Consider the following 23,755-nt stretch of genomic DNA (forward strand, 5'->3'; position numbering starts at 1 on the left):
GCAGTGGTATCTCTGGCTCAACTGGGAGCTGAAGGGGCAATTCATGTTCGACTTGAATTGATGTGGAGGGGCTCACATATTCAAATGAACCCTCAAACCCACATTGGATGATCCATCTCAGCCAGTCAAATTCTCCACCTCCTGATGCTGCCTGGCTGGCTGTGTTCCCCCAGCCTCCTGATGCTGCCTGCCTTGCTGTGTTCCCCCAGCCTCCTGATGCTGCCTGGCTGGCTGTGTTCCCCCAGCCTACTGATGCTGCCTGGCTTGCTGTGTTCCCCCAGCCTTGCTGTGTTCCCCCAGCCTCCCGATGCTGCCTGGCTTGCTGTGTTCCCCCACCCTCCCGATGCTGCCTGGCTTGCTGTGTTCCCCCACCCTCCCGATGCTGCCTGCCTTGCTGTGTTCCCCCAGCCTCCTGATGCTGCCTGGCTGGCTGTGTTCCCCCAGCCTCCTGATGCTGCCTGGCTGGCTGTGTTCCCCCAGCCTCCCGATGCTGCCTGGCTTGCTGTGTTCCCCCAGCCTCCTGATGCTGCCTGCCTTGCTGTGTTCCCCCAGCCTCCTGATGCTGCCTGCCTTGCTGTGTTCCCCCAGCCTCCTGATGCTGCCTGCCTTGCTGTGTTCCCCCAGCCTCCTGATGCTGCCTGCCTTGCTGTGTTCCCCCAGCCTCCTGATGCTGCCTGCCTTGCTGTGTTCCCCCAGCCTCCTGATGCTGCCTGCCTTGCTGTGTTCCCCCAGCCTCCTGATGCTGCCTGCCTTGCTGTGTTCCCCCAGCCTCCTGATGCTGCCTGCCTTGCTGTGTTCCCCCAGCCTCCTGATGCTGCCTGCCTTGCTGTGTTCCCCCAGCCTCCTGATGCTGCCTGCCTTGCTGTGTTCCCCCAGCCTCCTGATGCTGCCTGCCTTGCTGTGTTCCCCCAGCCTCCTGATGCTGCCTGCCTTGCTGTGTTCCCCCAGCCTCCTGATGCTGCCTGCCTTGCTGTGTTCCCCCAGCCTCCTGATGCTGCCTGCCTTGCTGTGTTCCCCCAGCCTCCTGATGCTGCCTGCCTTGCTGTGTTCCCCCAGCCTCCTGATGCTGCCTGCCTTGCTGTGTTCCCCCAGCCTCCTGATGCTGCCTGCCTTGCTGTGTTCCCCCAGCCTCCTGATGCTGCCTGCCTTGCTGTGTTCCCCCAGCCTCCTGATGCTGCCTGCCTTGCTGTGTTCCCCCAGCCTCCTGATGCTGCCTGCCTTGCTGTGTTCCCCCAGCCTCCTGATGCTGCCTGCCTTGCTGTGTTCCCCCAGCCTCCTGATGCTGCCTGCCTTGCTGTGTTCCCCCAGCCTCCTGATGCTGCCTGCCTTGCTGTGTTCCCCCAGCCTCCTGATGCTGCCTGCCTTGCTGTGTTCCCCCAGCCTCCTGATGCTGCCTGCCTTGCTGTGTTCCCCCAGCCTCCTGATGCTGCCTGCCTTGCTGTGTTCCCCCAGCCTCCTGATGCTGCCTGCCTTGCTGTGTTCCCCCAGCCTCCTGATGCTGCCTGCCTTGCTGTGTTCCCCCAGCCTCCTGATGCTGCCTGCCTTGCTGTGTTCCCCCAGCCTCCTGATGCTGCCTGCCTTGCTGTGTTCCCCCAGCCTCCTGATGCTGCCTGCCTTGCTGTGTTCCCCCAGCCTCCTGATGCTGCCTGCCTTGCTGTGTTCCCCCAGCCTCCTGATGCTGCCTGCCTTGCTGTGTTCCCCCAGCCTCCTGATGCTGCCTGCCTTGCTGTGTTCCCCCAGCCTCCTGATGCTGCCTGCCTTGCTGTGTTCCCCCAGCCTCCTGATGCTGCCTGCCTTGCTGTGTTCCCCCAGCCTCCTGATGCTGCCTGCCTTGCTGTGTTCCCCCAGCCTCCTGATGCTGCCTGCCTTGCTGTGTTCCCCCAGCCTCCTGATGCTGCCTGCCTTGCTGTGTTCCCCCAGCCTCCTGATGCTGCCTGCCTTGCTGTGTTCCCCCAGCCTCCTGATGCTGCCTGCCTTGCTGTGTTCCCCCAGCCTCCTGATGCTGCCTGCCTTGCTGTGTTCCCCCAGCCTCCTGATGCTGCCTGCCTTGCTGTGTTCCCCCAGCCTCCTGATGCTGCCTGCCTTGCTGTGTTCCCCCAGCCTCCTGATGCTGCCTGCCTTGCTGTGTTCCCCCAGCCTCCTGATGCTGCCTGCCTTGCTGTGTTCCCCCAGCCTCCTGATGCTGCCTGCCTTGCTGTGTTCCCCCAGCCTCCTGATGCTGCCTGCCTTGCTGTGTTCCCCCAGCCTCCTGATGCTGCCTGCCTTGCTGTGTTCCCCCAGCCTCCTGATGCTGCCTGCCTTGCTGTGTTCCCCCAGCCTCCTGATGCTGCCTGCCTTGCTGTGTTCCCCCAGCCTCCTGATGCTGCCTGCCTTGCTGTGTTCCCCCAGCCTCCTGATGCTGCCTGCCTTGCTGTGTTCCCCCAGCCTCCTGATGCTGCCTGCCTTGCTGTGTTCCCCCAGCCTCCTGATGCTGCCTGCCTTGCTGTGTTCCCCCAGCCTCCTGATGCTGCCTGCCTTGCTGTGTTCCCCCAGCCTCCTGATGCTGCCTGCCTTGCTGTGTTCCCCCAGCCTCCTGATGCTGCCTGCCTTGCTGTGTTCCCCCAGCCTCCTGATGCTGCCTGCCTTGCTGTGTTCCCCCAGCCTCCTGATGCTGCCTGCCTTGCTGTGTTCCCCCAGCCTCCTGATGCTGCCTGCCTTGCTGTGTTCCCCCAGCCTCCTGATGCTGCCTGCCTTGCTGTGTTCCCCCAGCCTCCTGATGCTGCCTGCCTTGCTGTGTTCCCCCAGCCTCCTGATGCTGCCTGCCTTGCTGTGTTCCCCCAGCCTCCTGATGCTGCCTGCCTTGCTGTGTTCCCCCAGCCTCCTGATGCTGCCTGCCTTGCTGTGTTCCCCCAGCCTCCTGATGCTGCCTGCCTTGCTGTGTTCCCCCAGCCTCCTGATGCTGCCTGCCTTGCTGTGTTCCCCCAGCCTCCTGATGCTGCCTGCCTTGCTGTGTTCCCCCAGCCTCCTGATGCTGCCTGCCTTGCTGTGTTCCCCCAGCCTCCTGATGCTGCCTGCCTTGCTGTGTTCCCCCAGCCTCCTGATGCTGCCTGCCTTGCTGTGTTCCCCCAGCCTCCTGATGCTGCCTGCCTTGCTGTGTTCCCCCAGCCTCCTGATGCTGCCTGCCTTGCTGTGTTCCCCCAGCCTCCTGATGCTGCCTGCCTTGCTGTGTTCCCCCAGCCTCCTGATGCTGCCTGCCTTGCTGTGTTCCCCCAGCCTCCTGATGCTGCCTGCCTTGCTGTGTTCCCCCAGCCTCCTGATGCTGCCTGCCTTGCTGTGTTCCCCCAGCCTCCTGATGCTGCCTGCCTTGCTGTGTTCCCCCAGCCTCCTGATGCTGCCTGCCTTGCTGTGTTCCCCCAGCCTCCTGATGCTGCCTGCCTTGCTGTGTTCCCCCAGCCTCCTGATGCTGCCTGCCTTGCTGTGTTCCCCCAGCCTCCTGATGCTGCCTGCCTTGCTGTGTTCCCCCAGCCTCCTGATGCTGCCTGCCTTGCTGTGTTCCCCCAGCCTCCTGATGCTGCCTGCCTTGCTGTGTTCCCCCAGCCTGTCGTGCCTCACTGCATCATAATTTCCCTGCCCCCAGCTATAACTCTTGCCCTGAAGTGCACACTTATCCTTCTCCACCACTAGAGTAAAAGTCACCGAATTGTGGTCACTGTCCTCAAAGTGCTCACCTACCTCCAATTCTAACACCTGGCCTGGTTCGTTACCCAGAACCAAATCCAGTATGGCCTCACCTCTTGTTGGCCTCTTGTTCCCCCAGCCTCCTGATGCTCCCTGGCTTGCTGTGTTCCCCCAGCCTCTTGCCTGTCTACCTTGGATTCCCGCACCTGCAGGTTTTTTTTGTCTTTAGCCTGAGGTCCCAACTTATTCATTCTGTAGAAACAATTGAAGCTACTGAACACTGCAAAGGTTATGGGCCCTGACAACATGCCAGCTGTGGTGCTGAAGACACCAGCAATAGTGACATCACATGCCAAGCTGTTCCTGTACAACCACAACACTGGCAGTTACCTACAAATGGGATTATGGTACTTGCATGCTTGTTTTTGACTGAGAGGTTTGCAATGGGTCAAAGATCCTTTTTCCTGCAGGAGAGACCTCTATGACTCTAATGGTGGGAAGTGTTAAGCTGTGGCCTGTCCATACAGAACAAAGTAAATCGAATTTGACCCATCACCACCCATAAGACCATAAGATATCGGAGCACAATAAGGCCATTCGGCCCGTCAAAACTGCTCCAGCAATAGAATATGGCTGGTATGTTTCTCAACCTCATTTTTCAGCCTTCTTCCTGAAACCTTGATCCCAGACTAATCAAGAACCTATCTATCTCTATCTTAAGTACTTTGTCAATGACCAGGCCTCCACAGCCCTCTGCAGCAATGAGTTCCACAGAGTCACCACCCTCTGGCTGAAGAAATCCCTCCTCATCTCAGTTATAAAGTGTCGTCCCTTTGCCCTGAGGCTGTGCCATCAGCTCCTTGTTTCTCCTATGAGTAGAAACACCTTATTCAGGCCTCTCAGTATTCTGTAAGTTTCAATCAGATCTCCCTCATCCTTTTAAGCTCCGTAAAGTATAGGCCCAGAAGGGCCTATATGAAGGCCCTTCACCCCTGGGATCATTCCTGTAAACCTCCTCTGGACTCCATCCAAAGCCAGCACATCCTTCCTTAGATACAGGGCCCAAAACTGCTCACAATATTCCACATGCTGTCTGACTAGAGCCTTATGCAGCCTCAGCATTACATCTATGCTCTAACCCTCTCAAAATGAACACTAACATTGCATTTGCTTTCCTAACTGCCAACTGAACCTACATGTTAACCTTAAGAGAATCCTGACCTAGGACTCCCTAGTGTGCACAACCTCACACTTTCCCACATGATATTACATCTGCCCCTTCTTTGTCCACTCTCCTAGTCTGTCCAAGTCCTTCTGCAGCCTCCTTGCCTCCTCAACACTACCTGCCCCTCCACCTGTCTTTATACCATCTGCAAAATTAACAATAATGTCCTCAGTTCCTTTGTCCAGAACATTAAGGCAGCATGGTGACTCAGTGGTTAGTACTGCAGCCTCACAGCACCAGGGATCTGGGTTCAATTCCCGCCTCAGGCGACTACCTGTGTGGAATTTGCACATTCTCCCTGTCTCTGTGTGGGTTTCCTCCCACAATCTAGAGATGTCGAGATTAGGTGAATTGGTCATGCTCAATTGCCCAGTGTTAGATGCATTAGTCAGGGGTGAATGTAGGGAATGGGCCTGGGTGGGTTACTCTTTGGAGGGTCGGTATGGACTTGTTGGGCTGAAGGACCTGTTCCCATACTGTAGGGAATCTAATCTAATGTACGGCGTGAATAGTTGTGGTTTCAACACTGACCCCTGCAGAACTCCACGAGTCACTGGTTGCCATCCTGAAAAATGCCCATTTATCTCCACTCTGCCTTGTGCCCATCAACCAATCCTTTACTTATGCCAGTCCCTTGCCCCTAACACCATGGGGTCTTATCTTATTTAGCAGCCTCTTGTGCAGCACCTTGTCAAAGGCCTTCTGGAAATCCACATCTACTGGCTCCTTTGTCTTAACTTGCTCATTACCTCTCAAAGAATTCTAACAGATTTGTTATCCATGATCTTCCCTCTACAAAGCCATTACTAGGTCCTATTTTATGATGCACTTCCAAGTACTCCACAATCTTTTCCTTAATGATGCACTCTCAAATCTTACTGGAGCTGATAAGGGAAGGTCTTGCTAATTGACCAATAGTTTCCCTTTCTCCCTTCTTAAACAGGGGTGTTACATTAGCCATTTTCCAGTCGTCTGGAACCCTCCCTGACTCCAGTGATTCCTGAACGATCACAAACAATGTCTCCGCAATCTTCTCAACCCTCTCCTTCAGAACATCTGGGGTGTCACTCATCTGAGCTTCAGACCTTGAAGTTTCCCAGCACCTTCTCCTTAGTGATGGCCTCTACACCCAGATCTGCCCCCTGACTCTCTTGAAGTTCTGGTATACTGCTAGTAAACTGCACCATGAAGAATTATGTGAAATACCTATTCGGTTCCTCTGCCGTTTCTCTTGCAAGCTTCTTTGGTATTACTAGCTAACTTACTCTCAGAGCTGAAAATGTGTTGCTGGAAAAGCGCAGCAGGTCAGGCAGCATCGAGGGAACAGGAGAATCGATGTTTTGGGCATAAGCCCTTCCTCAGGAAGGCTTATGCCCGAAACGTCGATTCTCCTGTTCCCTGGATGCTGCCTGACCTGCTGGGCTTTTCCAGCAACACATTTTCAGCTCTGATCTCCAGCATCTGCAGACCTCACTTTCTCCTCAAAGATTTCAACTTACTCTCAGAGTTCATCTTCTCCCCCTTTGTTGATTTTTTAGTTGCCCTCTGCTGGTTTTTACAGATTTTCCAGTCCTGTAGTTTCCCACTAACCTTCACCATATCGTACGTTTTATCTTTTGCTTTTATGCTGTTCATGAGTTCCCTCGTCAGCAATGATTGCCCCATCCTCCCCTTAGTATGTTTCTTCTTCCTTGGGATAAATTTCTGCTGTGCCTTCCCATTACCCCCCAAAAACCTTTGTCATCACTGCTCTACATCTTCAATGCTGGGCTTCCCTTCCGATCAACTCTAGCCAATTCCTTCCTCATTCTGGATTAGTGGTGCTGGAAGAGCACAGCAGTTCAGGCAGCGTCCAAGGAGCAGTAAAATCGACGTTTCGGGCAAAAGCCCTTCATCAGGAATTTGCCCGAAGCGTCGATTTTACTGCTCCTCGGATGCTGCCTGAACTGCTGTGCTCTTCCAGCACCACTAATCCAGAATCTGGTTTCCAGCATCTCCAGTCATAGTTTTTACCTAATTCCTTCCTCATGTGTTTGTAGTTATCTTTATTCAACTGTAATCGTGTTCCATCTGATTCCAGCTTCTCCCTCTCCAATTGCAGGGTGAATTCTATAATATTATGGTCACTGTCCCCTAGGGGTTCCTTCACTTTCAGCTCCCTTATCAAGTCTGCCTCATTACACATCACCAAATCCAGAACTGTCTGTTCTCTAATGGGCTCTGCCACAAGTTATTCCAAGGAAAAACACCCCTTGGACTTTCTTAGGATCCACTACAACCTGATTTTCCCAGTCCACCTGCACATTGAAGTTAGCCCATGATTATTGTAATACTGCCTTTCTTACTTGCATTTTCTATTTCTTGATTTCCTTTCTTCCCCACGTCCTGACTACTGCTTCAAGGCCTGTACATAACTCCTATCAGGGTCTTTTTGCCTCGGCAGTTCCTCGACTCTACCCACACAAAATCTACGCCTTCCAACTCTCTATCACTTCTTGCTATCAATTTAATTTCATTTCTTACCAGCAAGATAACACCGCCCCCTCTGGCCATCTGCCTGTCCTGTCGATAGGATGTGCATCCTTGGATATCTAGATCCCAGCCCTGATCCCCTTCCAGCCGCGTCACTGTGATACCTTGTAACATCGTCAACAACACCCCCCAACTAATCAGTTTAAAGCCCTATCCACAGGCCTAGTTATGCAATTCGCTAGGACTCCCATCAGTACAGCTCCCTCCTTCCCTGGTACTGGATCTTTTCCCTCCCACTCCAAGTTCCTCTGCAGCCCAGATGAGAGATCCTGAACCCAGGTACCAAGAAGGCAACGCAGTCCTCTGGACTCTCGATGCTGGTCACAGACAACAGTGTCTATTCCCCTGACTTTTACAACTACATTTCTCTTTAATCGCCCCCCTTGAATGGCTCTTGTGCCACAGTGCTACAGTCGGTTTGCTCATCCTCCATACAACCCACGATCCCAGCCACCCAGAAGCAAGAATCTCAAACCTCAAGCTCAAGGGCTGAGGCACCTTCGCACCACCTCCTGGATTCCTCTACCTGCCTCGCTTGTAATCACATCCTCCTGTCCCTGTCCGCTGACCCAATTTGAGGTATTTAATCTAAGGGGTGTAACTGCTTCCTGAAACACAGCATCCAGGTAACTCTCCCCCTCCCTGGTGTGTCTCAGTGGTTGAAGGTCAGACTCTAGTTTATCAACTCTGAGCCAGAGTTCCTCAAGCAACCAACCTTTGCTCCAGACATGGTCACTATGAACCACAGTCATGAACCAGGAAATTTGGAGGCAGTGTGGGAATTCATGGCAGAATGGAAGAAATGCTTTTGGTGGCCTTTTGGCTCATAGTTTGTAAAGTTTTTTTTTAAACAGGATAAAGCTGGGGTCCACCAGCTCACGCATTATACAGGCACAGTGCATTGCCTAGCCCGGCATCTCTATTTTTATTTAGTTAGTCTGTAACTTGATTACTCAAAAATTTCTGACTGGTCTTTTAGTCTGTAATCTGTTCATATTCCTCCTGAGCTGATAGTACACTCGGTTCTGCTGTTACACATGTTTCTTCAACACAAATTGGCTTTGACCCGATTGAAGAATTTAGACTGTTAGCTGTAGAATGCAAACTTTCCTTACCTGTATTGGCCATAATACGATTCTGGCCCCATGGGTTTTAATGGCACGGCTATTACACAATTTTCTTATCATGCGAGATCACACGAGAACTGTCATGTTTTATCAGAATCGATTATAACCTAAAATAGTCAAATTAGCAGCTATTACCAACCAATGAATTCATGGTTTTCCTGTCTCTGGGATCCCAACCCTGGGCTTCAATTTATCCTGTTAGAAAAAAAAACTTTACAAACCATGAGCCAAAAAGGCAACCAAAAGCATTCTTCCCTTCTGCACTGAATTCCCACACTGTCCCCGAATTTCCTGAATTCTAAACTGATTTGGGTGTGTCCCACCCTGGAAGGGAGTTCTCCTTCCTGACACTGTGAAGCTTACATATCACCGTATACCCCATCAGCCTGCTACTTTCAACCATCCGTAAAGTGAGGAAAAGTAACATTGACGGTGCAATCAAATCCTCTTTATAGATCAGTTTCCTACAAACCACTGGCTTAGTTTGGGTTCCATCAGGGTCGCGCCCCTCCACACAAGGATAAAGGAACTGAAGTCTAGCGATGAGGTGAGACTGACTGCCCTTGACAACAAGGCAGCATTTGATTGAGTGTGGCATCAAAGAGCACATCAACAGGCAAATCCAGAGTCAATGGATACAGATGGGAAAGTACCTCCACTGTTTGGAGTCATTCCTAACGCAAAGGAAAATGGTTGCAGCTAATGGCGATCACAACCCCAATACATGGCTGTAGCCACCATTAGGCTGCTTCATCAATCATCTTCTCTCCATCATTAGATCTGAGAGGTGAGAATAATTCCTGAAGACTGCACAATTCCCTGGGACCTGATCAGGTGTACCCGAGACCTCTGTGGGAAGCTAGGGAAGTGATTGCTGGGCCTCTTACTGAGATATTTGTATCACTGATAGTCACAGGTGAGGTTCCAGAAGACTGGAGGTTGGCTAATGTGATGCCACAATAAGGAAGGTGGTCAGGAAAAGCCAGGGAACAACAGACCGGTGAGCTTGATAAGGGGAAACTATCTTTCTGCATATACTCCACCAAAGTTCACCAAGACTCTTGGAGTAAAAGCAAAATACTGTGGAGGCCTGAAATTGGGAACAAATTCAGAGATTGGTGGAGGCGGTGGACAGGATGTATATGTATTTGGAAAAGCAAGGACTGATTAGGGATAGTCAACATGGCTTTGGAATGGCAGATCATGTCTCGTTAACATGATTGAGTTTTTTGAAGAAGTAACAAAGAGGATTGATGAGGGCAGAGTGCTGGACATGATCTATATGGACTTCAGTAAGGCATTCAATAAGGATCATCATAGTAGACTAGTTAACAAGGTTAGATCTCTTGAAATACAGGGGGAACTAGCCATTTGGATACAGAACTGGCTCAAAGGTAGAAGACAGAGGGTGGTGGTAAAGGGTTGCTTTTCGGACTGGAGGCCTGTGATAAGTAATATGCCACAAGGATCGATGCTGGGTCCAATGCTTTTTGTCATTTTAATTAATGATTTAGATATGAACATAGGAGGTCTAGTTAGTAAGTTTGCAGATGACACCAAAATTGGAGGAGGAGTACACAGCAAAGGTTACCTCAGTGCACAACGCAATCTTGATCAGATGGGCCAATGGGCTGAGGAGTGGCAGATGGAGTTCAATTTAGATAAATACAGGGTGCTGCATTTTAGAAAGGCAAATCAAGGCAGGACTTACACACATAATGGTAAGGTCCTAGAGAGTGTTGCCGAACACAAAAACCTCAGCATGCAGGTTCATAGTTTTTGAAAGCAGAGTTGTAGGTAGATAGGATAGTGAAGAAGTCATTTAGTATTGAATTGAATTGAATTGAATTTATTGTCACGTGTACCGAGGCACAGTGAAAAGCTTTGTTTTGTGAGCAATACAGGCAGATCACAGAGTTAAGTAGCATAGATAAGTAAATAATAGGTAAACAGCGGCAAAAACAATAACACAGGTACAGGCGAATGTTAAGAGTTTGTAAGTCCATTCAGTATAGTTGCCTTTATTGATCAGAGTACTGAGTATTGGAGTTGGGAGGTCATATCGCAGTTGTACATGACATTGGTTAGACCACTTTTGAAATATTGTGTGCAATTCTGGTCTCCTTCCTATCGGAAGAATGTTGGAAAACTTGAAAGGGCTCCAAAACAATTTTGCAAGAACGTGCCAGGGTTGGAGGATTTGAGCTATAGGGAGAGGCTGAATAGGCTGAGGATGTTTTCCCTGGAATATCAGAGGCCAAGGGATGACCTAATAGAGGTTTATATAATCCCGAAGGGATATGGATAGATATCTCCCAGGGTAGAGGAGCTCAAAACTTGAGGGCATATTTTTAAGGTGAGAGGGCGGCACGGCGGCTCAGTGGTTAGCACTGCTGTCTCACAGCACCAGGGTCACTAGGTTCGATTCCACCTCGGGCAACTGTCTGTGTGGAGTTTTCACATTCTCCCCATGTCTGCGTGGGTTTCCTCACACAGTCCAAAGATGTGCAGGGCAGGTGAAATGGCCATTCTAAATTGTCCATAGTGTTAGGTGCATCAGTCAGAGGGAAATGGGTCTGGATGGGTTACTCTTTGGAGGGTCGGTGTGGACTGGTTGGGCCGAAGGGCCTGTTTCCACACTGTAGGGAATCTAATCTAACATCAAAGTGACCTAGGGGTAACCTTTTCAGGCAGACGGTGGTACGTGTATGGAATGAGCTGCCAGAGAAAGTGGTGGAGGCTGGTACAACTACAACATTTAAAAGGTATCTGGATGGGTATATGAATAGGAAGGGGTTAGAGGATATGGGCTAAGTGCTGGCAAATGGGGCTAGATTAATTTAGGATCAGGTCGGCATGGAAGAGTTGGACCAAAGGATCTGTTTCTATGCTGTACATTTTGATGATTCTATTTTCAACTATTCAGATAGTGAAGCAGTCTGTGCCCTTATGCAGCATGACCTGGACAATATCCAGGCTGTGGAAATTAACATTCAGGCCATGCAAATGCCAGGCAATGACCTTCTCTAACAAGTGTGATTCTAACTACCACCTTTGACATTCAATGGCATTATGTTCACCGAACCGCCCAGTACCAATACCCTGGGGTTTACCATTGACCAGAATAGCCATATCTTATTGTGGCTACAAGAGCAGTTCAGAGGCTAGAAGTCCTGCAGCAAGCCACTCAACTCTGATTAAAAACCAAATGAACTGCAGGTGTTGGAAATCTGAAACAAAAACAGAAATCGCTGGAAAATCTCAACGTGTCCGGTAGAATCTATGGAGAGAAATCAGAGTTAACGTTTCAGGCCCAGTGACACTTGTTAATCTCTAACTCCCTAAAACTGTCCACCATCCACAAGGCATGAGTCAGGATGTGACAGAATACTCCCCACTTCTCCTGGAATGGTGCAGCTCTGACAGCAATCAAAGATCTTATGTCACCGTCCAAGATAAGTCAGCTCGTTTTATTGGCACCCCATGCCACACCTTCAACATGCATTTCCTCCCCGACAAGCACACAGTAGCAGCAGTGTACACCATAACATGTGCTGCAACAACTCACCATGGCTCTTTACACAACCTCATGGTCCCTTCAAACCAGAAAGACAAGAGCTGCAGATATATGGAAACTCCTACCATCTGCAGGTTCCCTTCCAAGTTGCTCACCTTCCTGACTTGGAAACATGTCACATTTTTTCAGCAGCTGTTAGGTGAAATGATGGCACTCCCTTCCCAACAGCACTCTTACATGTCTGTTCAATTGCTGCATTGCAGCAGTTCAAGAAGGCAGCTCACCATCACCTTCTCGAAGGCAATTAGGCTCGGACAGTGAACAACGTCCACCAGAGAGTCAGAAAATACCGTTTACAGACGTACATCAATATACAGTGTGCACAGTCACATAATGAGTTGCTCAGCAAGGAAGATTAAAGGGTCAGCACTGTGAATAAGCCAATTTGCCTGCTGACCTGTAATATTTAATCTAAATCAGAAATACATTAACCCAATCTGTGAGGGATGTTGCAGTATTATTATTATTATTCAGGCTTCACTCTGTTTCCCCAAAGTAAGCACTGCAATAGTAGATTGTGCCATTATTCAGGTTTTGGGAATGCACAGAATATAGCAGCCACCTGGCCCTGCAAGGATGCTCCTGCATTCAATATCATCATGGCTAACCATCCAACTCAATGCCTTGCTCATACTTTATCCCTTTTGATCCTTTTAGATCTAAGAACTATATCTTACGCCTTCCTGAAAACATTCAACAATTTGGGCTCTACTGCTTTCTGTAGCAGAGAATTCCCCAGGCTCACCAGTCTCTGGGTGAAGACATTTCTCCTCATCTCCATCTGAAATGGCCTCCCCTGGACATTCAAACTGTGACCCCTGGTTCAGGACTTCCTGGTCATCGAAGCAGCCTTTCTGTATTTATTCTGTCTCGTCCTGTGAGAGTCTTACCGATTTCTATGAGATCCCCCCCCTCAGTCTTCATAAGTGGGCAGCATGTTGGCTCAGTGGTTAGCACTGCTGCCTCACAGTGCCAAGGACCCGTGTTCGATTCCTGCCTTGGGCGACTGTCTGTGTGGGGTTTGCATATTCTCCCCATGTCTGCGTGAGTTTCCTCCGGGTGCTCCGGTTTCCTCCCACAGTCCAAAGATGTGCAGGTCAGATGAATTGGCAACGATAAATTGCCCATAGTGTTAGTCAAGGGTAAATATAGGATAGGGGAATGGGTCAGGGTGGGTTATTCTTTGGAGGGTCAGTGTGGACTTTTTGGGCCGAATGGCCTGTTTCCACACTGTAGGGAATCTAACCTAATCTAAGTAGATCACAAAATACTAAAACATATAAGTCATAGAGTCACAGAGATGTACAGCACAGAAACAGACCCTTCGGTCCAACTCGTCCATGCTGACCAGATATCCCAACCCAATCTAGTCCCACCTGTCAGCACCCAGCCCATATCCCTCTAAACCCTTCCTATTCATATAGCCATCCAGATGCCTTTTAAATGTCGTAACTGAACCAGCCTCCACCACTTCCTCTGGCAGCTCATTCCATACACGCACCACCCTCTGCATGAAAAAGTTGCCTCTTAGGTCCCTTTTAAATCTTGCCCCTTCCACCTTAAACCTATTCCCCTCTAGTTCTGGAGTCCCCACCCAAGGAAAAAGACTTTGGCTATTCACCCTATCCATGCCCTTCATGATTTTATAAACCTCTATAAGGTCACCCCTCAGCCTCCGTCACTCCAGGAAAAATAGCCCCAGCCTATTCAGCATCTCCATATATCTCAAACCCTCCAACCCTGGCAACATCCTTGTAAATCTTCTCTGACCTGTTGTGAACACTTGTTATTAACAATATTGATGAAAGTGTCAGCATTTACCTTTATTGTAATATAAACCAGAGAGCAATTTTCTGAGTCTACACATGTACATTAATCACAGACATCCAGCAGTTCCCATCAGACACCCCATTCCGCCACAGGGTGCACTGTTGTGAGAGACCTGGTACTGAACAGACTTGATACTGATAGAGTCGAGAGTGTAGTGCTGGAAAAGCACAGCAGGCCAGGCAGCATCCTAGGAGCAGGAGAATCGACAAATTGGGCAAAAGTCCTTCGTCAGGATTGATACTGATAGACCCCACTGATAGACTTTGGACTGAAATCATATAATGATTAGCATTGCATTAAAAATTCAGATTGACACTTCCAAGAGTGAGTGAATTCTTGACTGTGTGAAAACTGATAATTGCTGTCAAATAACTTTGGTAAGTTTAACTTTACCAGTCTGGAGCCTTATTCCACCAACGTTCATAATTAGATTACCTACATCGTGGAAACAGGCCCTTCAGCCCAACAAGTCCATACCAACCCTCCGAAGGGCAACCCACCCCCCTCACTAATGCACCTAACACTACAGGCAATTTAGCATAGCCAATTCACCTAACCTGCACATCTTTGGACTGTGGGAGGAAACCAGAGCACCCAGAGGAAACCCACACAGACACGGGGAGAGTGTGCAAACTCCACACAGACAGTAGCCCGAGGCAGGAATTGAACCCAGGGCCCTGGTGCTATGAGGCAGCAATGCTAACCACTGAGCCACCGTGCCACCCCGATGTTGGGAACTTTCTGAACTTACTTTTACACTGTTTTAATCAGTCTCTTCTCTCCTTCCCTCTTACTTCTTTTTGGCTTTGCTAACTTTAATCTGCTTTCTGAACATGACTTAAATCTGCTTGATGTTCCCTAGTTGAGATTCTACACTGTCTCAGTGTGGATTCTTCAATCTTTCCCAATGACAAAGCGATACTGACTGTGTTGGGGGTGCTGTGCTGGATCAGACACTAGATTAGAGCAAGTCTCCATTCAACAGCTTACAAAAACCAGCTGCCAATGAACTGAACGCCAAATGCTGGGTTCCCTCACCACTCACCACTCTATCTAAATAGGAAGATAGAACTAATTCAGGGAACGATGAAGCAATTAGCTTCAGTAAGGTAGGTGCAAACAAAAAACTAAGAATATAATAGAGTATTTGGCACAGATTTTAAAAGGCAGGTCCTGTTTGAATTCTTTGAATACGTAGCAGAAACACAAGGCAAGGGTAACATAATAGTTTAAAAATATTTGCATTTGTAAAATTCCTTCACTAAAGTACAGCATGGTAGACTCATGACTAAGCTCAGAGTATGTAAAGTCAGGGTCAACAAGTAGAACAGAGAGCAAGCAGCCTGCAGAATAGACAGCCAGGCTAAATGTAGTCACTTGATTGGCAAATGGTTGGGAGTGGTATTCCACAGGGATCAGTGCTGAAACCACTGCTGTACAAAGTTCACAAAGACCATTTGGACTGAATGATTGGAAATGCAGTTTGTACCCATTTGAGGGTCTGGGGCACAATTCTGTTAATAGTGTGAAAAGGTATGACAAAAGAAACAAGAAAAAAATGGTCAATATACTGAATTGGACTATAACAGCAAATGAATTTCAATATAGGTAAGATTCAGGTGTTACAGTTCGATAGGTTGAATAAGGACAGCTTTGATAGTAGGAGTCTTAACTGGGTTACAGGCATAAAAGAATCCAATTGGATAATGAAGCCAATGGATCCAGTGGATTCTGAGGAAGGGTTACTGGACCCTAAAGGTTAACTCTGATTTTTCTCCACAGATATGCTAGACCTGCTGAGTTTTCTGTTTTTGTTCCAATGGAACAATTGCTGAAATTAGTGATGCAGCTTAATGCGATAAAACTGAGCAAATTAAACACAGGCTTTCACTTTGATGGATAGTATTGAAAAGATGAGGAGTTACATTCACCTTTGAACTGGGGAGGTCAGCTGCCAGGCAGGAACCTGAGTACAGAAAGTTAGATGCCCTTAGATTTGAGAATTCCCATTCTCAGATTCTATCCACACACATTTTTAATCTATCCTTGAGGGCAAAGTGAATGTTTGCATTTTTCCCCACACTGAACCCTTGATTCCCGAAAGAGTAGGACTTTTCACTGGACCCTACGTGTTACTGGAATATTTCCAAAGCCATAGATTCAGAGCTAGAGGATGGCAAGTTCTGTAACGCTCTCTTTAAATGCTTTTTCTGTTTTATTTTTCCAGGCAACGTTTAAGGGCTGGATGAACATAATGTTCGCTGCCGTTGATTCACGAAATGTGAGTATATCACGTCTCATTACATTCCAGTTTCTATACAGGATAGGGAAGGAAAATGTAGAGAGCAAGGGTCAGAGGGTCAACCTTCTCCCGGTTGCTGGTAATACCTGAATGTTGCGAGTGCATAGGAGAGCCTGGTTAGACTCTAGTTACTTGAGCAGGTGACCCAGGCTGCATTTCCTCAGTACTGCACTGACAATATTGGCCTTCATGACCTCCCAGCGACCTGCTTAACAGCTTATCCAACAATAGGGCAGGAACTTGCTTTTTCATCATCAGCAGCAGGAACTTTATTCTGTTCCATTCTCTGCTTTAGGAACAGCAGGCCAGAAGATTCCAGAACAGGACTATTCTACACATTGCCATCATCTTATAAGATGATCATTGAGACATTGCACTCATGCAGAGACTTTTAAAAATTTCCTTTATTCATTCAGAGAAGAGGGCATCAGTGGCTAGGCCAATATTTATTGCCTGTCCTTAATTGGGTGGCACGGTGCCTCAGTGGTTAGCACTGCTGCTTCACAGCACCAGAATCCCAGGTTCGAGTCCAGTCTGGGTAACTGTTTGTGTGGAGTTTGCACATTCTCCCTGTGTCTGTGCAGGTTTCCTCCCACAGTTCAAAGGTGTGTGGGTCAGGTGAATCAGACATGCTAAATTGCCCATAGTGTCAGGTGCATTAGTCAGAGGGGAATGGGTTTGGGTGGGTTACTCTTTGGAGGGTCAGTGTGGACTTACTGGGCTGAAGGCAATCTAATCTAATCTGACCAGATGGCTGTTAAGAGTCAAACATTGCTATGGATCTGGAGTCACATGTAGGCCAGACGAGGTAAGAATGGCAGTTTCCTTCCACATCAGTGGTTGCCTCAGAGGTTAGCACTGCTGCCTCACAGCTCCAGAGACCCGGGTTCAATTCCCTCCTCAGGTGACTGACTGTGTGGAGTTTGCACGTTCTCCCCGTGTCTGCATGGGTTTCCTCCAGGTGCTCCGGTTTCCTCCCACAGCCCAAAGATGTGCAGGTCAGGTGAATTGGCCATGCTAAATTCCCCGTAGTGTTAGGTAAGGGGTAAATGTAGGGTTATGGGTGGGGGGTTGCGCTTCGGCGGGGCGGTGTGGACTTGTTGGGCCGAAGGGCCTGTTTCCACACTGTAAGTAATCTAATCTAATCTAATAGGGCATTAGGGAACCAGATGGTTTTCTTTTTCCCCTCCCCTAATTCCAGGTTTTTGTTTTAAATTGAATTTTAATTTCACCATCTACCTTGGCGGGATTCAAACCCAGGTCCCTGGAACATGATCTGGGTCTCTGGGTTAACACCAGTGATAACACCAGTGGGCCATCACCTCTCCCCGTCACTCAGAAATATCAAAAATGCTCTGTTTCCAGTCAGTCACACCGAAGCTATAAGATTAGATTCCCTATGGTATGAAACAGGCCATTTGGCCCAACAAGTCCACAATGACCCTCCAAAGAGTAACGCACCCAGATCCATTCCTCTACCCTATATGTACCCCTGACTAATGCACTTAACGCTATAGGCAATTTAGCATGGCCGGTTCACCCTAACCTATACATCTTTGGATTGTGGGAGGAAACCAGAGCAAACCCACAGAGACGTGGGGAGAATGTGCAAACTCCACACAGACAGTCACCCAATGCAGGAATCGAACCCAGGTCTCAGCCATCGTGAGGTAGCAGTGCTAACCACTGATCGACCATGCCATCCTAAAGACTTGAACCACAGATAGCTTTGAAGGTGTGAGGGTTAAACAGAATGACACAGTGAGATAAACAGGTCTGATTTTTACCAGATTGGGTGATGGGCTGGGAGACAGTAAGCCTGTCAGAATTGAGTGGGGAAGCATCAGGGGGAATGCCTATTGTCACGTCACCATCAGGCAATTTAGCTAGTAGTGGGAAAGCTGGTAGAGTGGCCACTTGATTGACCAGAGCCTCAATGAGCCACATCAGCTAAGGGTCCCTTCCTGCCTCCAGGGGGCACTTTACTGGAAGTGGGGACTGGGTGGGGGTGTTCAGTGTTGCTGCAGTGCAGATAGGACAGTGATTCACAAAGGTAACCCGGTCAGTCTCCCTGCAGGCGTTGGGAGTGTCCATCTTTTTTGGGCCATCCATGATCCATCCAATGGCCTCTCCAGTGGCAAACAGCCTGTTCCACGGGGACATCGGTGAACTGTAAGACCCACAGTGAACCCCTGCCACCTTCAGACACTGGGGTACGAGGAGCTGGGGGTTGAATAGATTGGAAGAAAGCATTAACAATTCAGCCCTCTCCATCTCCCCTGGGGACTGTCTTATCTCTCGTCACCTTTGGTCTCACCGCCATGTTCAAGACAACAACAACTTGCATTATTATGGTGCCTTTAATACCAAAAAGCATCCTCAGGTGCTTGGTGGCTCTTTATTAAAGGAAATGTGACACCAGACTATTAAAGGAGGTGTAAGGCCAGATCACCAAAACCTGAAGGAAAGATTTAGGGGATGTCGTAAAGGGGAACAGAGAGGTATAGTGACTTAGGGAGGGGACTCTAGAGCGACGATACTACCAAATTCAATGCATTAGGAAACATTGCAACTAGATGTTCTGTAGCCCAAAGTAGGGGACCATAAGTGAGAAAGATACCCCCCCTGGGACCCAAAGGATTTTCTGTTTTGACCCTGGGCATTCCTGTCTTGCCATATTATTTTTGAATTGTCTGTCAGAACCACAATGTCTTCTGCTCAGCTCAGCAGCACCCACTTCACCCAGTGACACTGCTGAGGCTTCAGACTAGGTCAGGGCCCAGACTGGGCCAGGCCTTTGACTGGGCCAGGCCTCTAACAGGCAGGCCTCAGAATGGGTCAGGCCTTTGATTGGGCCAGGCCTCTAACAGGCAGGCCTCAGAATGGGTCAGGCCTCAGGTCTGGCTGGGCCAGGCATCTAACAGACCGGCCTCAGAATGGGTCAGGTCTCAGACTGGGCCAGGTCTCTGACTGGGTGAAGCCTGTAAGTGAGCCAGGCCTCAGACTGGATCAGGCCTCAGACTGGGCCAGGCCTCTGGCTGGGCCAGGCCTTTAACTGAGCCAGGCCTCAGACTGGGTCAGGCCTAAAATAAGACAAGATGGAAGATAGAAGGAAAAATAAAACACAAGGGATGGTGGTGTAAGGCTTGGGTGGGGGATGGTCTGGAAATGGGACAAGGAAAGAAACACAAGATGAAGAGAGTTTTAAGTGTTAAGGAAAACAGTGTCTAAAGAAAACTGGGAGTGATCTGAGTTGTTGAATTCAAATATTGAGCCTAAAGGGCTGAGTGTTGCTGAATTGAAGGCTGTTCCTCAAATTTATGTTCAGCTTCTTTGGCTCAGATTCTTGATTCTGTTGCTTTTGTAGATTGGTGAGCAGCCTGATTATGAGACCAACAAGTACATGTATGTGTACTTTGTAATCTTCATCATATTCGGCTCTTTCTTCACCTTGAATCTCTTCATTGGTGTCATCATCGATAACTTCAACCAACAGAAGAGAAAGATAAGTACCACGACACATCTGAAATGATTTACACTTGGTTAGTGGGAAGTCCCAAGCTTGACAAAACCATCTGCTTCAAAGTCTTAAAGCCCTGATGCAGAGATTTTTTTTTAATTCATTGATGGGGTGAGGACATCACTGGCCAGGCTAGCATTTATTGTTTAGAGGGAAGTCAAAAGTCAACCACATTGCTGTGGGTCTGGAGTCCCGTGTAGGCCCAACCAGGTAAAGATGGCAGTTTCCATCCCTAAAGGACATTAATGAACCAGAGGGGTGTTTCCCCAACAAATTGACGATGGATTCATGGTCATCATCAGATTCCTAATTCCAGAATTCTTTTTAGCATGAATTCAAATTCCATCAACTGGGATTTAAACTCAAATCCCCAGAATAATACCAGGGTCTCCGGATTAACAATCCAGCGATAATACCACGTGGCCATCACCTCGTCCGTGCTTAAGCTGAGGAATCCCCAGGGTGGGGTATCTACCTTTCTGCCCACACACAAACTGTTCAGCCAAGTCAATGTGCTTGGAGACCAGCTGGACACAGCCCAGCTCAACTTAGTGAAGTCCAAGCTTGTCATTGCTGTAGGATTGGTAATCCCATACATCAGCAGCAAAGCAAGGGCCACACCCATCACGTGGAGCTGATTGTGAAGAGTGCATGCCCTCTGATATAGATTTGACTGATTTATTGCTGCCACATTTACTGAGATACAGTGAAAAGTGTTGTTTTGCATTTTACACAGGCAGATCATATCATACAAAGTGCATCAAGATCGCAGAATGGAGTGCAGAATACAGTGTTATAGCCGTAGAGAAGGTGCAGAGAGAGAGATTAGAGTTACCATTTCAGACATCCAGTCAAGAGTCTGATGACAGCAGATAAGAAGCTGTTCTTGAATCTATTCATTCGTGTTTTCAAACTTTTATATCTTCTGTCCAATGGAAGACAGTATAACTGGGGTGGGAGGGGTCTTTGATGATGTTGGCTGCCTTCCCGATGCAGTGGGAAGTGTAGATGGAGTCAATGGATGGAAGGTTGGTTTGTGAGATGGACTGGGCAGTTGGAATACCGCGTTGTGGTGCATCCAGATAGGATGCTTTCTTTATGCACTTACCGAATTTCCTTAGCCTCTGTGGTGGGTTTACTACAGCAAGCCCCATTTATGTGCCAGGCTCGAGGCATTTTTGGATGAGGGAGGGCGTTTGTGCCATCTTCCAGCTCTTAGGCTATCTTAGTCCATCATCCAGTGTTGCAGTTCTTGGGTTAAGGGTCGCAGTTTTGCTGTTTGAAAAAAATAACAATGTCATTCTTTCTTTCCTATACCTCGGAGGTCAGGACATCTTCATGACGGAGGAACAGAAGAAATATTACAATGCCATGAAGAAACTGGGTTCGAAGAAGCCTCAGAAACCAATCCCCAGGCCTTTGGTAAGAACCAGAGGAAAGGTGCTGTAATGTTGAATTTGGGAGATGTCCTTTAAAGTCATCATGTGTAATACTAGATCTCTAGAGCTTTGCACATTGCACTGGCTCTGTCATGTCACTGCATAAGACAAGGTCATTTGTGAAGGTTTTAAAAACTGTTGGGACTTAAGTGGAACTGGAATATTAAATCATTTTCCTCAAAAAGAGGAAAGTATACAGTGAATGGCAGGACCCTTGGGAGCACTGATATACAGAGCGATCATAGGGTGTAGGTCCACAGCTCCCTGAAGGTGGCAACACACGTGGATAAGCTGGTAAAGAAGACGTATGGCATGCTTGCTTTCATCAATCCAGGCATTGAGTATAAAGATTTGGATCTGGGTTCCAGGATACTAGCTGGGTCACTGGGGTATTAGCTTAATGATAGTATCTCTTAGCCATCACCTCCCTGGTGACCTGTGATTGTAAGATATAGAAGCCATGTTCTGCACTCGACAAGCTGACAGCTGATCTGATCATGGTCTCAACTCCAGTTTTCTGCCTGTCACTGGTCATCCATCCAACATCCATCCAACTCAGCCTTTAATGACCCACTCTCCATTCTCTGGAGTAGAGATTTCCAAAGATTAAAGACTCTCTGAAAGATGGAATTTCTCCTTAAATGGGAGAACTTCTTATTCTAAAGTTGTGCACTCTGGTTTGACACTTCCCACAAGGGGAACCATCTTCTCAGCACCTCCCCGTGTCAAGCCCCCTTTGAAACTTATCTGTCCCCATGTGAATCACTGCTCTTTCTTCTGAACTTTGGCTCCAATTTCCATAACCTTTCCTCAGCCAAGTGAACCTTCTGTGCACTGCATCCAAAGCAAGCTTCCCCATTCTTAAATAAGGAAAGCAAACTTGGAAGCACAGGTTAATGGTTTGATTGGACTTTCCTACTTTTAGACTTAGTCCTTTTCTCCAATAAAATAATTACTTGCTGTATCTGCGTGCCAACTTTGTGTAGTTCATGTACAAGGTCACCCAGATCCCTCTGCACCACAAAACTCTGACGTCTCTCTCCATTTAAGTAACATTCTACTTCTCTGCTATTCCTCCTAAAGTAGAAATCCTCACAGTTTCCTTACATTATATTCTATCTGCCAATTTTCTGCCCACTTTATCCATATTCCTCTGCAAGTTTCTTGTGTCCTCCTCCTACTGGTTTTTCAGAGACTTTGCTTACAATACACTGTCCCTTCATCCAATCATGAATATAAGCAGGAAATGTTAAATAACCTAGCACTAACTCCTTAGAATTTAGAATTTGTCATATGTATTTTTACAATAAAATGCAATGAAAAGTGACATTCCACATGCTATAGTTTGTTGACCTGAAAATGACCCAGTTCTCCTTGACTCTCTTCCCTATTCTTCAGCCAATCCTCCATCCAAGCTTTATTGTAGTCTGTTTTTCTAATGTCCTGCTGTCGCTTTCTTAACTATGGATTCTGGCGTTTTTCCAATGACAGGTATTAGGCGAACTGGCCTTCGGTTTCCTACTGTCTTCTACCCCACCCCCACCCCCACCCCCTCACCCTCCTTTCTAAAGTAGAGACATTACATTACTCTACCTTCCTGAAGCATGGGATTTTTTTTGAGCGATTCATCCCAATGCACTCACGAGCTCTGCAACCAGAACGTTTAAGACTTTAGGATGCAGGTCTTCAGTTTCAGAGGACTTAACGTTATTTTTTTCTGGTACTTTATCTCTGATCATCACAATTGCTTTAGATTTCTTCCTCCTTTTTATTTTATACTATTCTTGGGATGTTGTTTTGTGACCTCGAGTGTGAAAACAAATAGAAAATACATGCTCAAAGTTTCTGCCATTACCTTGTTTTCCATTTGTTACTTTCATCTCCTATTTATTTCCTTCTCTTTGCTTGTATTGATTTTCTTTTCTCTTATTATTGCTTTTAGTTAGAATCTTTTGATCCTTTGGTTCAGTTCTTACTCCATCACCTTTGGTTCTGAAGGACAGACTTTTCTCCCCTAATATAGAGTCATACAGCAAGGAAACAGACCCTTCGACCCAACTCATCCATGCTGACCCTTCGACCCAACTCATCCATTCCTGAACCGAACGAGTATCATTTCCCTACAATTGGCCCATATCCCTCAGAATGTTGGAACGTTTCCTATCCATGTACTTGTCCAAATATCTATTAAATGTGAAATTGTACCCACCTCTACCACTTCCTCTAGCAGCTCGTTCCACATACGCACCACCCTCTGTGTGAAAAATTTGCCCCCCCCCCGGGGAGTGTTGTCGAACAAAGAGACATAGGGGTGCAAGTCCATCGTTTCTTAATAGTGGTGTCACAAGTAGGCAGGCTGGTGATGAAGGTGTTAAGCAAGCTTGTCTTCATTGGTCAGAGTGTAGAACATAGAACAGTACAGCACAGGAATGGGTCCTTTGGCCTAACGAGTTGTGCCAAACATGACAACAAATTAAACCAATCCCTCCTGCCTGCCCTTGGTCCATATCCCTCCATTCCTTACATATCCATGAGCTTATCTAAAA

At 47.9% G+C, this 23,755-nt stretch overlaps 1 protein-coding gene across 4 annotated transcripts in view; it reads left to right on the forward strand.

The window, feature by feature from the left end:
- Nucleotides 1-23,755, forward strand: part of LOC122550139 (sodium channel protein type 2 subunit alpha-like) — a 188,908-nt gene that overhangs the window by 149,097 nt on the left and 16,056 nt on the right. For all 4 annotated transcript variants that reach the window (XM_043690780.1, XM_043690782.1, XM_043690781.1 and 1 more), the window contains 3 exons: nucleotides 16,176-16,229; nucleotides 19,618-19,755; nucleotides 21,088-21,192. In XM_043690780.1, the coding sequence (XP_043546715.1) occupies nucleotides 16,176-16,229; nucleotides 19,618-19,755; nucleotides 21,088-21,192 (297 nt within the window). The remainder of the gene's footprint in view (nucleotides 1-16,175; nucleotides 16,230-19,617; nucleotides 19,756-21,087; nucleotides 21,193-23,755) is intronic.

The sequence above is a fragment of the Chiloscyllium plagiosum genome, chromosome 5, assembly GCF_004010195.1.
Source record: "Chiloscyllium plagiosum isolate BGI_BamShark_2017 chromosome 5, ASM401019v2, whole genome shotgun sequence".
Taxonomy (NCBI): Eukaryota; Metazoa; Chordata; class Chondrichthyes; order Orectolobiformes; family Hemiscylliidae; genus Chiloscyllium; species Chiloscyllium plagiosum.